Source organism: Spodoptera frugiperda, chromosome 9, assembly GCF_023101765.2.
Source record: "Spodoptera frugiperda isolate SF20-4 chromosome 9, AGI-APGP_CSIRO_Sfru_2.0, whole genome shotgun sequence".
In the NCBI taxonomy this organism is placed as follows: Eukaryota; Metazoa; Arthropoda; class Insecta; order Lepidoptera; family Noctuidae; genus Spodoptera; species Spodoptera frugiperda.
Genome location: NC_064220.1, coordinates 4,225,150 through 4,247,959, shown reverse-complemented (window position 1 = coordinate 4,247,959; position 22,810 = coordinate 4,225,150). Strand labels below are relative to the sequence as shown.

The 22,810-nt window shown below is 40.7% G+C and overlaps 1 protein-coding gene across 21 annotated transcripts in view; it reads left to right on the top strand.

The window, feature by feature from the left end:
• Positions 1 to 22,810, top strand: part of LOC118270887 (neurobeachin) — a 364,981-nt gene that overhangs the window by 211,006 nt on the left and 131,165 nt on the right. For 9 of the 21 annotated variants that reach the window (XM_050695973.1, XM_050695965.1, XM_050695972.1 and 6 more), the window contains 25 exons: positions 3,343 to 3,483; positions 4,498 to 4,640; positions 6,241 to 6,454; positions 8,656 to 8,908; positions 9,370 to 9,512; positions 9,606 to 9,692; positions 9,798 to 9,901; positions 10,503 to 10,693; positions 10,971 to 11,122; positions 11,358 to 11,522; positions 11,599 to 13,276; positions 13,389 to 13,534; positions 13,641 to 13,805; positions 14,137 to 14,316; positions 14,978 to 15,079; positions 16,040 to 16,147; positions 16,263 to 16,413; positions 17,950 to 18,123; positions 19,079 to 19,167; positions 19,840 to 20,016; positions 20,295 to 20,351; positions 21,373 to 21,483; positions 21,747 to 21,855; positions 21,943 to 22,046; positions 22,383 to 22,590. In XM_050695973.1, the coding sequence (XP_050551930.1) occupies positions 3,343 to 3,483; positions 4,498 to 4,640; positions 6,241 to 6,454; positions 8,656 to 8,908; positions 9,370 to 9,512; positions 9,606 to 9,692; positions 9,798 to 9,901; positions 10,503 to 10,693; positions 10,971 to 11,122; positions 11,358 to 11,522; positions 11,599 to 13,276; positions 13,389 to 13,534; positions 13,641 to 13,805; positions 14,137 to 14,316; positions 14,978 to 15,079; positions 16,040 to 16,147; positions 16,263 to 16,413; positions 17,950 to 18,123; positions 19,079 to 19,167; positions 19,840 to 20,016; positions 20,295 to 20,351; positions 21,373 to 21,483; positions 21,747 to 21,855; positions 21,943 to 22,046; positions 22,383 to 22,590 (5,152 nt within the window). The remainder of the gene's footprint in view (positions 1 to 3,342; positions 3,484 to 4,497; positions 4,641 to 6,240; positions 6,455 to 8,655; positions 8,909 to 9,369; positions 9,513 to 9,605; positions 9,693 to 9,797; positions 9,902 to 10,502; positions 10,694 to 10,970; positions 11,123 to 11,357; positions 11,523 to 11,598; positions 13,277 to 13,388; positions 13,535 to 13,640; positions 13,806 to 14,136; positions 14,317 to 14,977; positions 15,080 to 16,039; positions 16,148 to 16,262; positions 16,414 to 17,949; positions 18,124 to 19,078; positions 19,168 to 19,839; positions 20,017 to 20,294; positions 20,352 to 21,372; positions 21,484 to 21,746; positions 21,856 to 21,942; positions 22,047 to 22,382; positions 22,591 to 22,810) is intronic. The other 12 variants (XM_035586661.2, XM_035586678.2, XM_035586675.2 and 9 more) reach the window with 8 other exon arrangements.

Here is a 22,810-nt window from a genome sequence, read left to right as displayed (position 1 = left end):
AGTATTCGTATAATTAACGCTGTGTGATTATAAGCTAAATATTAGATACTACACTTTGTACCCGTTATTGAGATAAATTAGTATTCGCACCAAACGCTTTGGAAAGCTACGTGATGACTTTTGGACCACGATGTGATTGATTGGGGTCAAAATGTCATGTCGCTACTTACGGGAAACTCAAATAATGGCGTCATTACCCCATCCCCATACTAATTGAACGGTAAATTAAGCCGTTGATATTGCGCGGTTATTAATTAATCACATCAAATTGCAGATCAATTGATGTGCAGATGCTTTGTAATTAATTATTACGAGGTAAGGCAGTGGATGCCTGCAATGTAATCGATTAGTCACGGCGGCAGTCAGCCGGCGCACGCTGACGCCCAGTCTACTGCATGATTTTGATTACTTGAACCATGTAGAAACACTGATTTACTCGATCCATGGTTAAGTCCACCATTAATGTGATCACTGTGTATTGAAATTCTCTTCTTTCGGCACGTAGTTTATTTGTGTAGGTACTAGGTAGGAGCGAGAATTCAAAACATTTGTCGCTTCCAGCTGTTCGGCATTCGCGATGCATACGAAGCGGTAGTGCATTTTAAAGTAAAACAATCTTGTGTAACGAGATGGCTACGGGCTCGGCAGTCGGCCGACATTGTTGTGCCCCGTCTTATGTATTTTAATATTAAATTGCTTGCACGCTCCTTCCAAGTTTACTATGTCTGTGTAAAGATATTAGGCCATCTCCTCCCAATGTTGTTTTGTTCTGAGAAACTTTCTTTATATTTCCAAAGAAGCAGTTTGCTTTCAGATGTCATATTTTAGAGTAATGTTGTAAAATAAAATCTTAGTATTTCCGCATTTTTAAATCCATAAGATTATCCTAGCGGCAGTCGTTGCCACACTCCATTTTACTTAGCAGCTCGAGAACTATTTCCAAACACAAACTTTATAAAAGAACGCTCTATCTAGCACTTTAAAGTTTTTACAGAGACATAATTCATGTTAACTAAGTCAAAGACACTCTGTTAAGTGTAAAACTTTTCACTTGCTTCGTACCAGGACGTCATAAGTTGCAAGTTGTGCGATAAACTCGGATACTGCAGCTGTAATGCAAGCACATTGTGTCGACCACTGTGCCGCGTCCCGCACACTAGATGATTAACGACTGTGGAAGGCGTACTCCCTTAGTCAAATACTTGTAATGGATAGCTGCCACCGACTTTGTAAACTGACATCTCGGTTAGTCCTCTCGAGACGAGTTTAGAATAATTGAGGGTTGTCAATGCCGTCTGGAGGTGTTAAGATGGTTACAAGTTTTAATTGAACCCTCAGTTTTAAAACTAAATTTAGTCTACCATTTAGTAATTAGAGAGTGATACTCTTAGTTTATTCAACTAGTTTAGTGAGGCGTTTAACTTTATAATCAACGCTGGATTGGGTTTAATTTAGTTTAATTGACATGTGTAACCTTTTTATTATTTCATTGCCCCTAGTAGACTGACTTATTAATTGGTTGAAGGAATAAAAGGGTCATCTTGTGTCGCAGCTAATAATATGTTATTAAATATTCTAAAACAAATTAATCTTGATTGATTGTTAATCACTATCACAGTTAATCTTACGATAACTTAAAAAACAAGCCCAGTGGCTTGTTAACACAACCCACGTAATGTCATTACGCGCACCAGGCGCCCAGAAAGTAGCGAGAGCTTAAGTGCACTCCCCGTGAGACGGTACTTAGATTAGCCGGTAATGCACGTCTGTGCTCTGTGCAAACTTCGATCCGGCTAGGATTCACTTTAGAATCCACCGGAACCAATAACCCGCGCGAGTTTAAATCCCACTGTCCGAGAATTACTTAAAATTAGTTTTAGGTGGCATTAACTGAGTTTAAACGGAATTGGATTCGGTAAACGTGGTTTAGTGGCCTTAACGATAGTTCGGGACTTGTGAGTATTACAAATAACAATTTGTTGGAATTGAAAATTATACTGTACGCGGGTTTCCAGTTTAGTTGACATGAAAATCCTTTTATTTCATCTTTATTCATGTAGATGAACTGTCGACGTGTCATACGTGGTCCACTGCCATCACTGCTGAGGTTACATTCTGAATAGCTTTTAGTGGTCGCTTCTCGAGAGGTGACGGCTGTCGGCTGACGGCTGACGCCCTCTCGCGGTTAATGCCCGCGATGACACTACTCTGCGGTCGACGGCTTACAATTTAAGCTTGTACTCTCCTAGAATTCATTTGATAACTGTAATTCATTTTTTACTTTTTACTAATAAATAATATATTTTCTCTTAAATCCTTTTGAAATGTTTAACTATTTTATACTTGCATAATGTGGTTTTGCATGTCTACTATAAATTACTTTGGTTTAGAAAATGAGGTAGCTATACTACGTAATTATGAAGATACATCGTAGTAACTTATAAACCCCGGCAGGCTACTTTCTTTCTAACCTATGTTACAGTAATGCGATCGTTATTGTGTTTTATGTGCATTATTACGGACTTACTTCTATATAAGAGCTGTTTTCCTGGTACCTCTATACGGAAATAATAGCATTAGGTGTAACATTACCCGAAGTATAAACGACTAACATATTTTTTATGTATTTCTTACTTTTTACAAGAACTCTACAGATTGTAATAAAACATGGTTCCTTTTTACAAGATTTTGTTTTAAGTTGTGGAACTCTGTTACACAGTGACGAGTCTAGTGTTCTTGCTGTACTTTTTATGTGGCAGCTTTGTTTAAAAAACGGGCCAAAATGTCGTTCTGGCACGTTGTTGTAAAATTCTTTCGTTTGAAAAATGTTGAGGGACACAGTATCCAGCAGTTAGCAGACCCACATCACACACAGGCTTTCGTGCTGGAATTGTTAGACAATGTTAAAAGGGACCAAAATGTCGCTTATCATAAATGGGAAAACAGTTTTTATAAAGAAAGTATGGTTTGGTGTGGTATTGTGTTATGTTCCGTGTGGTTCCTGCTATCCTGGTAACAGCCTAATAATGTGCTAAAAAGCTTTGCATGTGTAATGTGTAATGGGTCCCTCCTGAGTGTGTTTCTGTGTTTTGTTTATAGACCGTACTTTTTTAATAATTCCTTATTTTTTTATACAGTACCTACTTAGATATTATGAGCAAGTTACACGACTGTTTTGTTTTTACTTAGTTCAAAAAGTTTGCTAGAAAAGTAACAAAAATTATAAAGATACATTTTTTTGTCTTTTAAAATCAAATATTCTCACAATTGCACAGCGTGTACCTACATGTATTTAGGTTGTGGAATGGTACAGGGAGTGTAATAAGTTCTTGACATCGCCAGGTCCTCTACGACGGCAAGCTGTCGTCCGCCATAGTGTTCATGTACAACCCGGTGGCCACGGACGGCCAGTTGTGTCTGCAGTCAGCTCCTAAAGGAAACGTCTCGTATTTTGTACATACGCCACATGCGCTGATGCTCCAGGTAAGCATTTTAGTAGATACTTTAGTATATATAAGTAGATTGGTTTGATTTAACTGGAACTAGTGGCAGGTAAAACGTAGAGTCAGTTTTATTGGCTCAATTCGTACATGCTGTAAATGCACCCACAACAAGGGTTAGTTGGAACAATGTAAAAAACTACACCGTTCTGAATGCAAATAAAATTGACGAATGAAATTCAGGTCACTGTTTCGGAAACCTATGTTATAGTTGTTGCCAGCCTGAAATAAAACGGTTCCGTATATTGTTTGTATCCATTTGCTACGAGTGAGCACCCTGCCCAATGGAGGCTACTAAATTTTTGTTCACCAGATAGGGTTTGTGTAAACCTCTCGTTCTTCGTCCAATAGGGAATTAGCAAGTGTCACACCATTGGACGGTCAATATTTGACAGCTGCAATAATTGGACAAAAAACTTCTTGCTACATTAACTTCATCTAGTGAGCAATAAATACGGTAGCCTCCATTAGGCTCACCTCGCCAGCCAGTCACTCCGGCTCGGTTTACTAATGTGTAGGTACTTTTTATTGTAAATGTTCTTTCTCAGAAGGTATTATACTTGTAATAACGTCCAAAGTTATCAAGACCCTTTCCACCGAAGTTTCCCAAGTTATGTATAGTTTTCTCGAAGTGACCGCGGACTCGATCGATACCTCGTTACACCAAACTCAATAACCTCATGTTAAAATTTCACTAAACTAGACCATACTGTGCTCTGGAATCATCAAAGTTCCCGTTATAAATAAATTATAAGTCAAAGTAAAAGTGTTGTAAGTTAAGGATAAGCCAACTTTAGTAATAACTTAGAAACTTGTTACATAACAGCCGAGGTTACCTATTAACGGTTATAGCTTTTCGATATTCTCTCGTTTACATCGTGAGGCAGCACTATTACAGCGGATTGACTTAATGTATTGTAAGCTTTCTAACACGAAGTACTCACACCTGTGATAATACTTCAACCGACCATCTTTACAGACGTGTGTTTGTCCACAGGAGGTGAAGGCAGTAGTGACACACTCGATACACAGCGCATTAAATTCCATCGGCGGGGTGCAGGTGCTGTTCCCCCTGTTCGCACAGCTGGACCTCCCGCACGACGCGCCCGCCACAGACCCCAAGAGAGACCCCATGCTATGGTATGTCGCCACGAGCCTGCTAATGAAATGCACAAAGTTTCCAGTGACTCCAGTAAGTAGCTGTCTCCCAGTAATTTGACAGCAACCCTAAACCGGCTGAAATGTTATTACAAAACTTTGCGGGAATTGATTCACTGCGCAACTGAAACAAAGGAAGTGTTGAACGTCCCCTGAACAAATTGCTACCTCAGCTCCCAGATACCCCATAGTTTGTGAACATTAGTTAGGCCCGAAATAAAGTTGGCCGGAATTCCAGAACTAAATCACCGGCATTGAGCTTAGCGAGCGTTTGCGAGTGCCAAAGCCAGTCATTAATATTCCTAGTGGCTTGGGGCGCGTTAGTTGGCTAAATGCACTTTCACTGTCGCCCGCCGCCGGCAGCCAGCAGTGGCTCTCCAACTCCACGCCGGCACCGGCCAGAAGCGACTCTGTAATACGACTCGGGAACTAACTCCTGCCAACTCCTAATTGCCTGGTGCCTACTCCGCTTAACGGAATAGATTTATGAGCGACATTTTGCGGCGACAATTTATATTAGCATAGGGTTACGAAGGGCGGTTATTAAATTATCAGGCGTGACATTTATTTTAATGAGAAAACCTTAAAATTTATGAAATATTAAGGGCTGCGCAAACATCGGATTTATTTCATAGTTACGCCTTAATGGAGTTGAGTTAGCAGACTGAAAAATAGATCACTTTAGTTTACAAAACTCAGATAATGTAATTTGCAACGTTGGCTGAAATAATTCTCTTTGGTGCTTGTGAAAAATATATTTTGAATGTAAATTAAATAGTAAATGTATTAGTGAGTGGATGAAAGCTTCAGTTCATTTAGCGATATTCTTTCACTTTATTTTTTAGAAAATAATCAAGTAGGTCGATATCGATCGGGAAAACCTTTGCATAATGTTGTTATCATTTTGTATACAAAATGGCCTCCCCGGCGAACTTGTATGGCTCATGAATATAAAAAATCCGTGCTAACGTATACACAGCGGGTATTTGCTGACGTCGGTCACACGTGTTTAATATTGACGTAGGTTGAAGCGTATGATAACAGCCGCACTGACAGTTCAAAGCGTCGCCTTCGACGACCCGTGTCACGCCCGGCTGGATCCGGATAAATAAGTCCTCCGCACGCCATCAAAATTGTACCAACACATCAAAGCTACAACAGATTAAATTTATGCATAAGAGTAACCTGCCTCGTCTAATGAGACGTCTCCCTATCCTCGCGACAGAATTAACACAAAGATTATTAGAAATATATTTTACGAGGGAATTACGTAGGTACGGCGTTATTATTCCGTAGCAATTGCTGGGACATTACGTCGGAGTATACATGTATTATTTATGGACTTGGAACGAGATTCATCGCTTTTGGGATATATCTTAAACGGTGTAAATTTTTCATGTCGCAATCTGCGTCGCTTTATTTGTGGAGAGATCTGAAATATTGTTTCAGCTTCACCACTTGTTGTACTGAATTACGCTAAGAAAATATACGTATAACAGAGAACAAATAAACACGACGTACATAATAAATTATACGTAGCTAATTAGAGGTAGGCTGGTGTTGACGTGTGCTCCATCCCCAGCTCGAAGCTGCTGGGGTTCGTGTGCTCGCTGGTGGAGTCGTGCAGCACGGTGCAGCAGCACATGCTGCAGTGCCGCGGGTTCCTCGTCATCTCGCACATGCTGCAGCGCTGCAGCCGCGACCACCTGACGCCCGACACGCTGGCCTCCTTCCTGCACCTCACCAAGCACCTCGTCACCTGCTGCTCGCCCAACTCCGACCTGCTGCTCAAACAGGTATGATTTTAACATTTCATATTCAGCACCTTTGTTTACTAAATATTTTTACTCCCAAGTAATCGTAATTTATGTAAAAGAGTTGAAAACATATCTTGTTATTTTGATCAAGTTACTTTATAAAAGTTCCCAAATTGAACGTAACTAATTTAATATTTCGTCCGAGTTCGTTTGTTCTTGAAATTAATGCAATAAATTTTGTTTTTATCGTTTTACCGAAACATCAAGATTAATTCCTCGGATATTACCATAATACAGCTCGTTTAAAACGCGCTACAAAGGTACAACATCCCATAAATAAGTAAGAAAATTGCCTTCATAAGGTAATTTATATCGGCCGTTGTTGAGCTCGTCTATTTGTTCAAACAGATGTTTTCTGACATTCATTAAGTTATGCTTCACAAAGAAACGCAAATAGAAACATCAGCTAAGAGCCGACAGATGTAAATATTGACTTACATTTAATTCAACTTGTCATTACACGATGTTTAATGTTCAGGCAACATGCACTCATTAAGCCGTGTACATTACGATTGACGATACAAATGTAGCAGTAAGTAGCTACATACAAGGACGCGAGTCACAGATACCACTGCATACTGTGAAACTGTAACGACGGCACACTCCACAGCTTCGGGGCTTGTAAACATGTGTAATTGAATTAAACAAATCAATTAGGTAATGGAACAAACACGCGATAAGCGGCTGGGTTCGCTTTGTACATTTAGTGGCTCGAACACATACACACTGCCAGCCAACCTGACAATATGCTTGGGTTCACTCGCTCGCGATCGGTATCGTTACCGGAGCAAACAAACCTTCGGTTGTAACATTTTCAATGGAAAAGCTTCATTAATTCCTTCTAAGTAATACTCGTCACTTGTAAAGTGAAGTCAATGAATAAGTGTTACTCAAACATATTGGGCAGGCTAAATTTGGATTCCAATTTGTATAAAACCAACAATCAATCACTCTCACTTTTGTACCGGCAGGTTTATTTTAAGTGTGACTGGTGCCCCGTCCTTTATGTAAATTTTGTACTGATTTTTTTCTCGATTGGAAATATTTATTCGGTTTGTTTATTGTTTGTTACATATTTAATGATTTGCACAAAGGACTTTCCGAAAGTCGATTTGCAAGCGTAATCTCTTTGAGTACCAGGCCTACAAGCAGTATAAAGAGATCGTTTGTGCTTTGTTTCCGTATTGTGAGTTACCGATATTTCCAGTCGAGACGAATGAACACATAGCACGTGGTCACGATGTGTTTCCCAACTGATTTGTTCGATGGTTGTTAGCGCATGTTCCTCTTGCTTTACTTCACCTCGACTGTTTACTACAGTTGTCTCTGCACACCCACTATCATCCAGGGATATAAAATGTGGTACTATCAAATCTGATACTTTATTTTATTATATTTATCTAGTTTGATGTTACCTACTTTTTGGCTTCCAATTCACAATTACAAAGTGACAATAAAATTTTAAATGAACGTGTAACGAAACAGTGAGTACTCATATTTATCCAGTACCTAAATCAACCATAAACTTATGTCAAATATTTGCGGATTTGAAGCCCTTTCTATATTTATCTAGCCCCCAATCCTACACACACATTCCCTTGTAAACTTAGTGCTTCACCAGATCTATGAACCCCTGGTAGAGCTTGCAGTACAGTCATATTATATTCACGTTTATTTTATTATCTCATTTTATTAGTTTACTTTGATTACAATATTCAAGTAAAATGTTAAAGGGTTAGCTAGTTGACACAATAGCTGCAATGGACACAATGAAATATTATTTCAAATGGTATTTGTTTACAATAGCTTTTTTGCACTAATGCTTTTTTTACAATGATAAATGAGATCCTGTCACGGCCAAGTAAAGACCTTTTTTCTTTTTACAAATAAACCTTACTTTTCAGATGAAAAAGCTATACGTGAAGCCGTACTATTTAGTTAGATACAACCTATGTCACTGTACTTTTATTTTATTTAAATTGCTTCTATAACAATATTTATACGTAGGCAGGCACAAGACCTTGCAATATGTATGAGAAGTAGTAGTAATGAATTAGAAGCAACCTGTAACTTGAGACATTGAGGCATCTATCAAGTATATCCCTGTACTAGGCAAACATACAAGCAAGAGAGAATACGCTTTCAACCATCGGACAGCCTAAGGTCTATGCTAATCGCAGTCTTTCTGCCAATCCTTTCTGACGTGGCAGCTGTTGGATCACATTCTGTTCAACCCCGCGCTGTGGATCCACACGCCGGCCGCGGTGCAGGCGCGCCTGTACTGCTACCTGGCCACCGACTTCCTCGCGGACGCGCACATATACGGCAGCGTGCGCCGCGTCAGCACCGTGCTGCAGACCGTGCACACGCTCAAGTTCTACTACTGGGTGGTGAACCCGAGAGCCAAGAGCGGCATCACGCCTAAAGGATTAGGTAAGTGCCGGCATCGGCAGGAGGATGATACCCTCCCTTCATTTATAATTCACTTACCTCAAGGAGACTAAGTAATTAGATACTTTTTGGCAGACATGAATTTATTAATATGAACTCTTTTAGACCGGTCCAATTTATTATGGATGGAGTCTTGGAATACGTCCATAATTTATTATCAGTAATGAGTTTTTAAATTGAAAGAATAAGTAATGGCAAATACTGCTCTCCGTTGAAATTAAACGGAATATCCGTCTTATTCAAATTTAACTGTTCTAATTACACCGACATGACGGAACATAATTATACGCAAACATTTAATCTATTAAAATATTCCGGGGGTTGCAAAAGGTTAGGGAGATACCCGCCTTAACGAGAAACACATTGAAAGGAGAATGAATACGTTTCAACAATTTGAGAATTTCTTTACTCTGTAACGTTGTAATGCGGAATTATAATTCCAGAGGGACCTCGGCCGGCCCACAAGGATATCCTCACAATCAGGGCGTACATACTATTGTTCTTGAAACAATTGATTATGATTGGCAACGGAGTCAAGGAGGATGAGTTACAGTCGATACTTAATTATCTCACTACTATGCACGAGGTATGTTTCCCTGGTACTTTGGAATGTAAAATACTGAAAAGATTGTTAAAAAAAGTAATTGCGTTTATAACTGTATGGTTTTACTTTCCACAGGATGAGAACTTACACGATGTCTTACAAATGTTAATATCGCTGATGTCGGAACATCCCAGCTCAATGGTGCCCGCGTTCGATGCCAAGGTTAACCAAATTAATACCTAGTTATTGCATGTAATGCCTTCTGACGTAATAACTATGTCTACCTACTTAACTGAATGTTACAAATTATCGATGTTTATGTCACAGGGTGGAGTTAGGACCATCTTCAAACTACTTTCATCGGAAAGTCAACTAATCAGACTACAGGCGTTGAAACTGCTGGGATTCTTCCTCAGTAGAAGCACGCACAAGTAAGTTTATTGTTTACTTTTAAGAACTCTGTGATTGATTACCTTTTGTTAAGTGTCCTACTACAAAGTTTGTCTGATTATTTAGTTTTTGTTTTAATAATTTTCGTCACATTGTTTTATAGTTTTTAAGTCTGTATATTGTAAGTGAAGATTTTCATTATATTCAATTTACTAATTGATTTTTTGGCTTCTAATTAAATATTTGGCATTGACAGCCAATGACAACAACTTTTACTGACTTCTGAAACACGGTGTTTTTCTTACATAAATAATTAATGAAATTTAATACAACAGTAGTTATGTTTCGGCGGTCGGGGTTTTGATTAAAAAAATGTTTATTTATTAATTACAATTTAATTATGTTAATTAGTCAATACAGGATGTTATTTAGCTGGTGATCGCGATTAGACTGAAAATCTAATATCATTATACAATGCAAGTGTAAATTAAGTAAATGCTGAGTTGCATAAAGCCCTAGCTGCTATATCATAAAAGGGATCGAAAAGGCGGGTTAATGAGTTAACTCAGTATAGTAGCTGAATCATTTTTCAATATGGATTAATAGTTAAACGTTTGACTAATCCTCGTACACTGTGTGCAGACGTAAGTACGACGTGATGTCCCCGCACAACCTGTACACGCTGCTGGCGACGCGGCTGGGCGCCAGCGGCGAGGGCCTGGCGCTGCCCGTGTACAACGCGCTGTACGAGCTGCTCACGGAGCACGTCGGCCAGCAGATCCTCTACACCAGCCACCCCGAGCCGCAGCCGCACTTCCGACTCGAGAACCCGAGTACGTCACCAGTCATTTGTATACACATCAGGAAATAAATACTTTTGTGTAAAGAATATAGTTACTAAGAATATACTAATATACTTTTTCGGAGGTTGTTGATTCGAATGTTGAAATATTGTGCCAGTACCAAAAATTTCCAAAATGAGAAAAACCAATAATCATCTTTAATGTTTAACCTGATCTGAGAATCGATAATGCAAAAGAGGATAAATGTGAAATGAATCAAATTTTACAATAGCAACAAATACTTAACAAGTTTGTTTGTGATCCCCAGTGATCCTGAAGGTGGTGGCGACGTTGATCCGCCAGTCGAAGCAGACGGAGCAGCTGCTGGAGGTGAAGAAGCTGTTCCTGTCCGACATGACGCTGCTCTGCAGCAACAACCGGGAGAACAGGAGGACCGTGCTGCAGATGTCTGTCTGGCAGGTGCGTACGCATACACTATCCATCGTATTACGTCGCCTCTTTGCCATCGCCTTTCTGCGCATGTAATATAGGCGTCTCCTAATGTTTCTTTCGCTTCCAGAATTATATCTAGTGACACATCTCTTTTATAAATCTCTCGATATTCTACCTTCATTTATTGCCTCGACATTTACAACCCTTCTTAATAAACTCCTCATGATTTATATCACTGTATCATTATTTTAATTTGTTATAGGAGTGGCTAATAGCGATGGCGTACATCCACCCTAAGAACGCGGAGGAGCAGAAGATATCGGACATGGTGTACTCCCTGTTCCGCATGCTGCTGCATCACGCCATCAAGCACGAGTACGGGGGCTGGAGGGTCTGGGTCGATACCCTCGCCATCGTGCATTCCAAGGTAAGGGTAGCTGCTCAACTATGCTTGTATTAGTTCTAGTAGAGCTTAGAAAATTGTAACATGTCTCGTTCCCCAGGTATCGTACGAGGAGTTCAAGCTGCAGTTCGCGCAGATGTACGAGCACTACGAGCAGCGCCGCGCCGACAACATCACGGACCCCGCCGAGCGCCAGCAGCGCCCCATCTCCACCATCTGCGGCTGGGAGCGCCGCGACGCGCCCCCCGCGCCCGCGCCCCCCGCCACGCAGGCGGTGGCGCCCCCCGCGCCCTCGGCGCACCACCACCACGCCGCGCAGACTGAGATCGGAGCCGGCCTGTCACTGCGCGAGCTCGACCACTGCCGCTGTAATGCAGCTGCAGAGGCCGACCGCAGTGGCGCCCTCTACAGCCAAGTGTGTAAAGTACATAGCCCCAAACGAGATGCCACCGAAGACTCTGCTGTAGACACCAGAGAAGCTGCCCATTGTACCAGCAGTGAAGTAGAACATGCCATCGACGAAGTAGAAACACCCACAGATGATGCAGACCGCGTTGTATCCCCGTCCGATGCGTCACCCTCGGATAATGAACTGGTGCGGTCCATCATAGATGATACCAAACTGTTAGAAGATCCAGAGTCAGGTGTCGGCACGCTGGAGAAGAGTGACGAGCCCCTGACGAGACAAGGCAGCCTAGACTACATTCCTGTCCGAGACGTGGGAGATAGTGTTTCTAAAGATGATGCCACCGACCGCAGTGAAGGCATTCCTTCCAGTCTATCAGTTAGTGAGACTGCTAGTCCAGAACGAGTCGCCGAACTAAACGTCGCCACCGAACGTGAGTCTGAACTGTCAGACCGCTCAGACTTGTACTTAACCCCTAGTGAGGCTACGAGCCCGAAGAAATCATTAGATAAAGCTGACGATGATCCAGACGACCCGAAACGGGTCGCTATCAACATCGTCAACGATGTACTGAGCATCGCGCTCGAAACTGTGAGGCTAAAGACTGACGACGACACGGACTCGGGCGCCATCTCCGGCGGCCTGCAGTCCGAGGGGAACACGCCCAACGGCCGGGACGACTTCGACCACGACGCCGCGGACGACGCGGACGACAAGCGAGCGGCCGAGACCATCGCTAATGAACTAGTTACTGATTTAATTTCTTCGGTTGTGACAAAAAGTGAAAATGTTGAAATTGCTGAAAGCAGTAGTGAGACTGTTGTGGCGGCTAGTGACAATGTTGAGCCGGTTAGTGAAGACGTTGATACGGATAGTAAAACTGTTGCAGCAGATAGTGAAACCGTTACTGCGGACGACAACAGTCCGCAGAGGGTCATTCCCTCGGATCACCCGCACGAGGGCAACGTTCTTCCTCTAGATGGTGAATTTTTAGTCAATTCTAGAACCGAAGAGGCTGAGAAATTAGATGTAGATAAAAAAGATGAAGTTACAGAAGAGAACGAGAAAAATGAAAGCCAAAGAGTCGACGCACCGACAACGGAAGAAGAAGAAGAAGAAAAGACACCAGAGATACCTCCGATCTCAACCATTAGTGAGAGTATTACCTTAGCGAATAAAGAGGCAGAGAGTGAAGACGATAATCATGATAGTGAGAGAGACAAAAGACGCGTCAGTTTGCCTGGCGACGGTGAGATGAAGCAGGACAGCAACAGAGGAGAAGGTGTGTCCACACAGGGTACCAATACTTCAGCGTCGCCTAAGAGGCCGCGCAGTGCTTCCACTAGCACGCAAGTGGACTCTAATCATTTTGGTAAGCAGGGTGTAACAAGCCACCATCTTACAAATTGTATTTTTATTGAAATATCCATTAAACTATTATATTTATTGAAATTATAGTTTAATTATGTGCGATAATGTTCCAGAAACGAAGCGGCCGTCGAAATGTTCCCGGCCCATGTTCTCCCCGGGCCCGACGCGGCCTCCCTTCCGCATCCCGGAGTTCCGCTGGTCCTACATACACCAGCGACTGCTCTCCGATGTCCTGTTCTCGCTGGAAACTGATATACAAGTGAGTTTCTTTTACTTACTAGGGATCGAATATGATTCTGTTACTATCAGTTTTATTTTCATCTTCCTTTAATTCAAATTGTCATATTACATGGATATTATTACAGGTGTGGCGAAGTCACTCGACCAAGTCAGTGATAGACTTCGTGAACAGCAGCGAGAACGCGATCTTCGTGGTGAACACCGTGCACCTCATCAGCCAACTGGCAGACAACCTCATCATCGCCTGCGGGGGACTGCTACCGCTACTGGCCTCCGCCACCTCGCCCAATGTCAGTACTACATACTATACTATTTACATATTTTTAAATACTTAATATTTGTAAACCTCGTAAAACATCTATTAAAAATTGAAATATTTATAGGGCAAGTTCTAATAATTCTGAAAACTAATATTTTATTATTCTAGAAGAGATTAGCAATTTATTAAATAGCAGCTAATAAAAATGTAATTTGGATTAAGTTAATTTGCTGACTTTTCATAATAAGCGCAAATGAAGAAAGTCTGAGAAAGTACCAGGAAAGCTTACTTTGAAAGAGTCGCTGAATGATGAATGGCGTATCATTATCAGTGTATAGTGAACGAAGCGATAATGGTTCCAGAACGAGTTGGACGTGATAGAGCCGACGCAGGGCATGCCGGTGGAGGTGGCGGTGACGTTCCTGCAGCGCCTGGTCAGCATGGCCGACGTGCTCATCTTCGCCAGCGCGCTCAACTTCGCCGAGCTCGAGGCCGAGAAGAACATGTCCAGCGGGGGCATCCTGCGGCAGTGTCTCCGACTGGTCAGTCATACCACACACCGTCCGATATAAAGTCAGCCGTGCTGTTTTTGTAAATGAAACAAAAATGTCAACTAATCCTATTGAATCTTAAAATTAATAATGAAAACAGCACGACTTACTTTTGACATGACTTGTATATTATTCTACTATTATGAACTATATTTTCTTGCTCCAAATACTTCATGAAAATATTATAATATTCAGTTTAATTTTAGTTTGTATTCCAAACTAAGTATAATAGGTAACTAGTTCTTGTGAGAGATATAGCAATGTTTGTTTAATGTTTCTCCATCTTCATAATACATAGACTCAATAGAAATTACTACTTCTCGAACCATACTTATAGTCTTTTTGTAATAGGCTGATTGAATACTCTGTCTTAGATAATGTAAACGTAGACCTATACCTATCTATATTTCTTCTAAAACTTAGTTTAGTACTATTTTCCTCGCCCGTACTCTTGATTTCTATGAATTAATAGCTTAACACTATTTATTCTACGTACAATAAAATTATAGTCATGGTATACTTTGAACGAAAGTAGTAAGAGTTCATAAAAGACAAGAGTACAGGCAATGTCGTATACGGCTACTACTTGTGCGTGTAGCGAGTCGTAGCGACGTAGCGACGTAGTGTAGGCGTAGCATCGTGTGTGTCGTAGGTGTGCACGTGCGCCGTGCGCAACTGCCTCGAGTGCAAGGAGCGCGCGCGCTACGCCGCCGCGCGCAGCCAGGCCCGCGCGCCCGACTCGCCCGAGCCCAAGGTAATACACTACACACATCTCCTCGCGCCTCGGGGCCCCTGGTACTTGACACCATTTTCAAACGTCACCATTCTCGATTTCACTTATATTTTCAAAGGTCCAATAACAAAAAATAGTTCAATGTAAGGATTCTAATAACTCACGTGGGTAATGTGTCCATATTATTTTCTTCACACATTTCAAAACCACAATAACAGCAACGGTTTCTCTATCCAAAAACCTCCTAATACTTACTACAAACCAGTTACTCTCCAAACATTTTATGATCTCCTAGTATACTAACCTTAGTTAATTATCCGCCCACTCATCAGAGGATCCTTTTTTTAACAAAAAACTTATTCATTCATTCCAAGAACCTATTCAATACTTTGTTATAGTCCCTTATCCAATCGCCAGTGAGCAAGCTACAAAACGTAACTATTTAGAAAGCAACAACCAATAACGACCCTCTAAAATGTTAACAAAGGACCTCTCAACATTTTTTGTGTAGCTTGGTGACTTGCATTTTGAAATGAGAACCTTCTTGTCCCTTCTAATACCCTGGTACTAAAAGTGTAACCGATATTAATGACAGCTTTCAACACCTTGCACTGCTCACAAAAAAGTATTTGGTAAATAAAATTAATTGTTAATTATAATGTTACACAAAATACACGCGCTATAATTATTCTAGTATGAGCACATTGCATGTTCAAGAAATAAAAAACGTAGAACACGCTTTGAAAGAAACATTTACATGCACAATTTTTATCTATGCATGTTTCTGGTGTATTTCTACCTGATTCTCACTTTTATACTTCTTGTGACCATAAAAACCTCTGCAACGGTTATGGTCTCCTAATACTTTGTTACACTTTGGTTTTTCTTTCTCGTGCCAAAGTTATTGATTGGCTTGTTTTACTAATTTATAATTGTTTTCAAATTGATAATGATAATGAATGATAACTTTGATTAACCCAGAGTGTGGTGGCGAGTCTAGCGGACGCGTCGAGTCCAGTGAAGGACCCGGAAAGACTTCTACAAGACATGGATGTGAATAGGCTTCGAGCGGTCATTTATAGAGACGTGGTAAGTTGACGTTACCTTTGACAGTCTAATTTATTTAGATTAAAGTAGGTAAGCTGCGGTGTCGGTCCGGTGGTACTGGAGGTAGCAAGTGATCTGCACGCTATCGGTTTGGCAGGAGGAGACGAAGCAGGCGCAGTTCCTGTCGCTGGCCATCGTGTACTTCATCTCGGTGCTGATGGTGTCGAAGTACCGCGACATCCTGGAGCCGCCGGCGCACGCGCCGCCCGACTGCGCGCGCCGCCCGCACCACGCGCACGACCACCACGGTACGCGCACACTACCATCACACCAACACACCATTTTCAAAATAAAACACATTCACGAACTCAACTTGCTAAATGAAATATACCTATAATTTATGCACGCTTTATAAATCTAAGTACGTACCTATTAAAGTCGTTATCGATACAGTTTGATCCTTTAAAACTCCATAACAACTGTTCTTGATTCAATTTTGAATATCGTATTTTTTTAAACTTTATTATTACTGACCAATCTCCCAGTTTAACCCTTATTATTACATTTCTTTCTATAACAATCGAATTCTATTATAAACTCTTCTCTATATGATTTACATAACGTTTCATATGTCCTGTACATACTGAATACCCGAACGTTTCCACGATACTGTTACTCCGTAGTGGCACTGTTATGTCCAGCATTCACTGTTCTATGTAGTACACTGTCTATCTATCTACTTCTATATCTCTGACAATATTATATTTATTACTTCTGATATATGTTCCATGTTAACTCAGAAACCTTTCTGATGTTAATGAGATATAGTACATGACTTACATTACAGACATACTGTATCTATTTATGTATGTAGAATAATCTGTCTTGATATATTTTGTGTATGAAATTAATATTAAAACTATACTTTCTTCTTTACTATAGATATATCGGGTTTGTTTATTAGATATGGATTTATTGTATGCTATTTATTTTTGCTTCTTTTAAATGCTTTATCGCACACAATATAAACATAATAATTACTAAATATATTGGTTACATTGACTGAAATTTTAAAGTCATCATCATTGTGTGTTGTCGCTGTCGGAAGTATAAGTAATGTGCACACAAAATTATAAAACATTGGTAAACTTATTACCATTTTGGTTCACAGATATTGTCAGTCAAATTGGTGATAATTCGATGAAACTATAGAGTCAATACTTTCGAGAGCGATAGTCCAGAAGGATATTAATAGACTGTATATCTGAATTGTGTCGTTTCTCCTTTTTTCACGCCGCTTGATATACGCGTCACGATTTGGGACACTGGTAAAATCGTCTACATTTACTACACTGCGGCACTGCCACTGGTTGACTCGCATTGATCGTTCGATCCTACAACCGCTCATCACTGCTATACAACCGGTCGCTAACGATCGACTTACTTTACACTGCTCACACAACTATACTCGTATTCTTCCTTACTCTCTCCACTTCCTCTCTTAACCCTATCCTAACAACTGTATATATTTCAATACTGATTTAATATTTTTCTATTTACTACACTGTACATAATTCTACGCAAATTATTATATTTTGTATGTACTGTTTATTAACGCTCTTTCAATTCTTCGTATATATTTTCACTGAAATTTCAATGAACTCTTTTGAATTCTTACTCCTTGGTATCGTCTCGTGACTTGATATATTTGTTAAAACACCTCTTCTCCCATACGCATGCTTCCCTGTGTCCTGTTTCCGTTACCTGGTTATGTTTATTACCTCTCCCTGTTGCCCAACTCCTCCCGTGCGCTGTGGCCCTGGTACGTTGGCCCCGCCACACAGGGTCGCGGCCGCTGTTCCCGCAGTGGTCGCACCACGTGTACCCGCAGTTCCTGCCCGGTGGGCACCCGGCTCACCGCCACCCCCACTCGCACTGCAAGCTCGATTGCGGCCAACACGTTAACAATAATACGCTCGCACACACACGCATCGCTAACTACCACCGCGCTCACGCAGGTAACGCGGCCGACGACTAATGGCGTTCGCATTACGAACTAATTATTACAAATATAAAAATCAATATAAAATGGCCCCAAAATAGATCCCTGTGGCACTCCTTATAAATGTAAAGGATATTTTTTGAAGAAATTTTAGTCTGCGATTATAAAACATATATTATTTGTAAATCAATCAAAAAACTAATTTGCGTAAGCTGTAAAGCAGAATATACGAAAGAGCAACAACACTATTTACCTCTCCGTGCTTCGGTTTCGCTTACACGCTTCATAGTGGGATCAGTTGCTCTCTCGTGTGTTCATAGTACTCCAGTGACTCGTCATTGAATAGGAAGTGATGTGGACGCCCAAATTACTACATGTGGTCGATGTTCGCGTGCAATGTTTTGTCTTTCGATATATTCTATATGAGAGCTGCTACAGTACTTGTGAGCTTCAATTGTCGTGGAGTGATCTCGTCGTCAAAGACAAAGCAATGTAAATCTTTGCACCGCTGAGGCACCGCTTCTATTTGTTTCCATTTTTCTTTAAGTTGCGTCATCATTTGAAGTAGATATTTGAAAATCCATAAATTTTAGAAAGCATGCATAAAATTTAAGATGAATTTTTAATTAATTGGTTGTAGTAACCGTCCGGAATTCTGTGCAGTCCGCTACTGTGGACCATGCATGATATTCTTGTATGCGTAGACTTGGCGCAGTATTATGTACTCGAACCTGCCAATAGTAATATATTGAGCTTCAGTTATAAGAGAGTAACAATTTAGTCAGAACAATAACTGCTTTGTACAGAATTCCATGTAAATATAGAAGTATGAACTCCCAGAAATAGTAATATTGAAGTAGGACTACCTGACCCCCGCTTTGTTAAGCAGAGCTTTGTCGATGTTGTCTGTACGACGCGGCGCGACCTGCCCCTGTGCCTCACTAACCACTCACATTTCTGTGCTCCCACAGAACACAATGGAGATGACGTGGAATACGCCATGATTGTGGTCGATGAAAACAATTCCACTATTAACGATTTGGATTCTCCCTCAATGAAGGTAAGATCATTTCAAGTTTTAAGTCTGTGTCGATGATCTCGTATACGGATATAGATCTTATCGTGTTTGTGTACGAATCATAATTGCATGAAAGAATCGGTAGACCCCTGTCTTCCTTTTTCTACCTTTGAGAATTTTGTGAGTATTGATTGAATCTAATTCTGTAGGCAGTATCGGCCGCAGCCTGTAGTGCAGGCGCTAAACATAAAAGCTTACTTTATCTCATTACATTCATTTTACGTAACATTATGTCGACATAACTTCTAAATTATTTTTAAAGCTTTTATTTTTAGCCTTCGTAATCCTTTAATGTCTTAATGATATTGATATTTTCTAAATTCTTCTTTCCATGGCATGTTTTTCCGATTTATCTGACCTCTTCCAACCTAGGTGTACTACATGAGAGTAAGAGTTTACATTGTAAGTAGCGTTGAGGATAGCTCTAGCCTAGGATAGTGGATGCGCATGCTAGTACTACAGGCCCGTACAGTCGCGTCTAGTCATCCGTTTCATTGTGTTTGGCAAATTAATTTGCTGTTTGCCGATTGGTTTTCGTTATCGATGTCGCTATACGTATATGTTGAATGAAACAATAAATGTGGAAGATATGTGTGACACGTGGACGCTTCATTATATTCGTTTTGTTTTGCTTTTGCAATATAATTAATAAAGGACACGGATGCCAAAGAAGAGGGTGTTGCGAAAATAGAAACGACCACTGACGAACTGAAGCCAAATACCGGAGAGAAAGCAAAGCCTAGCGATAAGCCGGATTTGTCCCCGGCCTCGGAAAAGGAAGAGCCGCTATTCAAGTCGAGCCTCCGAGTCAAACCTCAGCCCAAACCCAAGGTTAGTACCGCAGTGGGACGGGGGGTCGGCCAATGCTCTGTCTCTATCTATTAGTTACTGCGTCTCCTTACTGTGGTCTCTGGGGCCCCTTCGTTGCTGTGTAGTACTTTAAAAGCTCAAGTGGGAATTATTTAATCCTCATAGATTTTTCTGATGTAAGTTAATGGGTTAATAAATGTGCTTCTATCAACTCAAGTCTATATATCGAATGTAACCTTTGAATTATTTATTGATTTGATTATTATTTGTAATAAACGATGTTATTGTCCTGTTGTAAGCCTCCGCCCGCGAGGTCCAAAACATTGTCTGGGATAACGGTGTCGGTGGTCAATTTGGTTTGTACACATTCTGACTTTGTGTGAACATGAATTTAGTGTTGACACTCCTGATTGGTTCTGTAATCCTGGTACTTATTGGTGTATTTGTGGAGTACGTTACCCTGTAATATGAAAAGTTGTTATTAAATGAAGTCATTTGATTTGTTCTAACGAAGAACTTATTAAATGTTTGCTAGTTCCAGTACCAATCTTGTACACTACACAGCTTGCCACGATACATACGATGTGTTCAGTATGACGTCACCATATAGGCTAGCTACGCTCACTTGTACTCTAAGTATATGTCATTACGAAGAAGTAACACAATACTGCAGCACATTATTGCACAGACACGATATGATAATATATAAATATTGTAACTTACTTTAATAAGCAATGTATTGGATTTATCCAAAATATTTATGTATAAAATCAGCTAAAATAACGTATAATAATGCAGGGATGGGAATTTTCGCATTTCTGTTGTTTCTATTGTAAAAAATGTTTGTTGTGTGTGTGTTTTCCGAATGTTCTTCCACTTTATACATATATAAGTTTGTTTCCTGCATGTGTGTGTGTGCTCTGCTTGCTTTTTCACAAATTCTTTTAGCATGATGTTCACTTTTTGTATCGTCCACTTTGAACCATTCTGTTTCCATCACATTGTAGTTCGTTCACACCAGATTTGGTTAGCAACAATAACTTAGAATATGAAACAAGGTAAGGTGTGACTTTGTCTCTAATTTTGTGTAAAATTCCAAATTAAATATCCAGTCAAAATGTAATCTTGTCCCAGATTAGATATCCCAGAATAGTGTCTAGTTATGTGTGTCGATAGGCCTCGTAGCTCCCAACATTTAGTCGTGTTCAATGTTAGAATACTGAATTATAGAAATGAGCAATGTATCTTCTCATGAAATTAGTCCAAGAGCAGAACTTATAACTCGCTAGTATCCTTCCTTGTGTCTATAGTCTAGTCGTGTTAGGAGTCTATCAGACGTGTATTACGTGTGAGTCTATAAGACGTGTGTGTCTGCAGAGCGTGGACTCCATCGAGGACGCCGGCTCCTTCCACCTGAACTCCAACGAGACCACTAACAATGACCCTGAGACCTCCAGCGAGATCGCACTTGATGATAACAAGCACCCGGTATGTATTGATTACTTTAAAATAACTTATAACCAAATTAAATTCAGAATCCTTCGATTAAGATCGAATTTTGACATTAGTTGAACCTAGATCAATCCAAAGATTTTGGGTTAAGGTTGTTTATATATTAGTTTCCACCGTAAGTCTATGCCTGTAGACACTTCACATATGCATAAAGTTTGTCGACTCCAATTAGTAATTATACTATACTACTACTTGTTTTTGAACAAATTGATGAATACTGCTTTTTATAAACTTTCCAGGTGAGCAACGACGAGTCGTGGACCGATGTGAACCTGAACGAGGACGGCGAGCGAGGACCCGCCACCATCACCGGCAGGACGAGAGACCACGAGGGCAACATACATGAAGGTGAGTCTTCATCAGTCTCCATCCAGTATCTTCCACGTTCGTGTATTTTCCATCTCAGTCTAATAACAACATGTGTTTATGTTCCAGACATAGACAAGCAGATCCACATGCGTAACTCGGAGTCGCACCACCACCTCACGCAGAGACACCAGAACAGGAACCTGCAGGCCGCGCAGAGGCATCTGCATCCCGTGAGTATTTGATGGTTTTCTGTTTTGAATGAACTGTCCAAGTCGGATGTTCTTGGTGCTAGATATTTCACTAACAACAATGTCGAAACATTAGAACATAACACCCAATGCTCACCATATGTTTGGATATATGCTGGTTTTAGCTCTAAAGTCTAAAAATATTTTATTCCGTTAATTTTTAATAGTGCCTGAACATGTTTATTACAATTTTTTCGTAACAAAACTGAACATGGTTTTGAAAAGTCTTAATAATTTACATGTAAACTTTAATTGTGTAAAACTTCATGGCATAATCTATTTAAATATAAGTAACCCGTATTCTTCTATCGTTTCCAGGACAACGAGACGCTAGCCGGTCTGAGCGCAATGAACAGCACGATGTCGGCGGACGGCGTGTCGCGCGAGGCCTCGCTCACCCACAAGTTGGAGACGGCGCTGGGCCCCGTGTGCCCGCTGCTGCGCGAGATCATGCTGGACTTCGCGCCCTTCCTCTCCAAGACCCTCGTCGGCAGCCACGGGCAGGAACTGCTCATGGAGGGTAAAGGTATACCGGTATTAGGCATGGTAGTGGCTTATCATGCTTCTAATTCTTTGATTCATCAATAAGAACTTGCTTCGCTTTGGATATAGGATTGGTTCGGGGCCATTCGAGAAGGTAACTTGTAGAGTAACAACTTAGGTAACCACGTTGATGTAACAAGACTTCAATGTTAGCACTGCATATAAAAAGTTCTTCATGTCGCTTACTTACCTAAGTTTTAGTA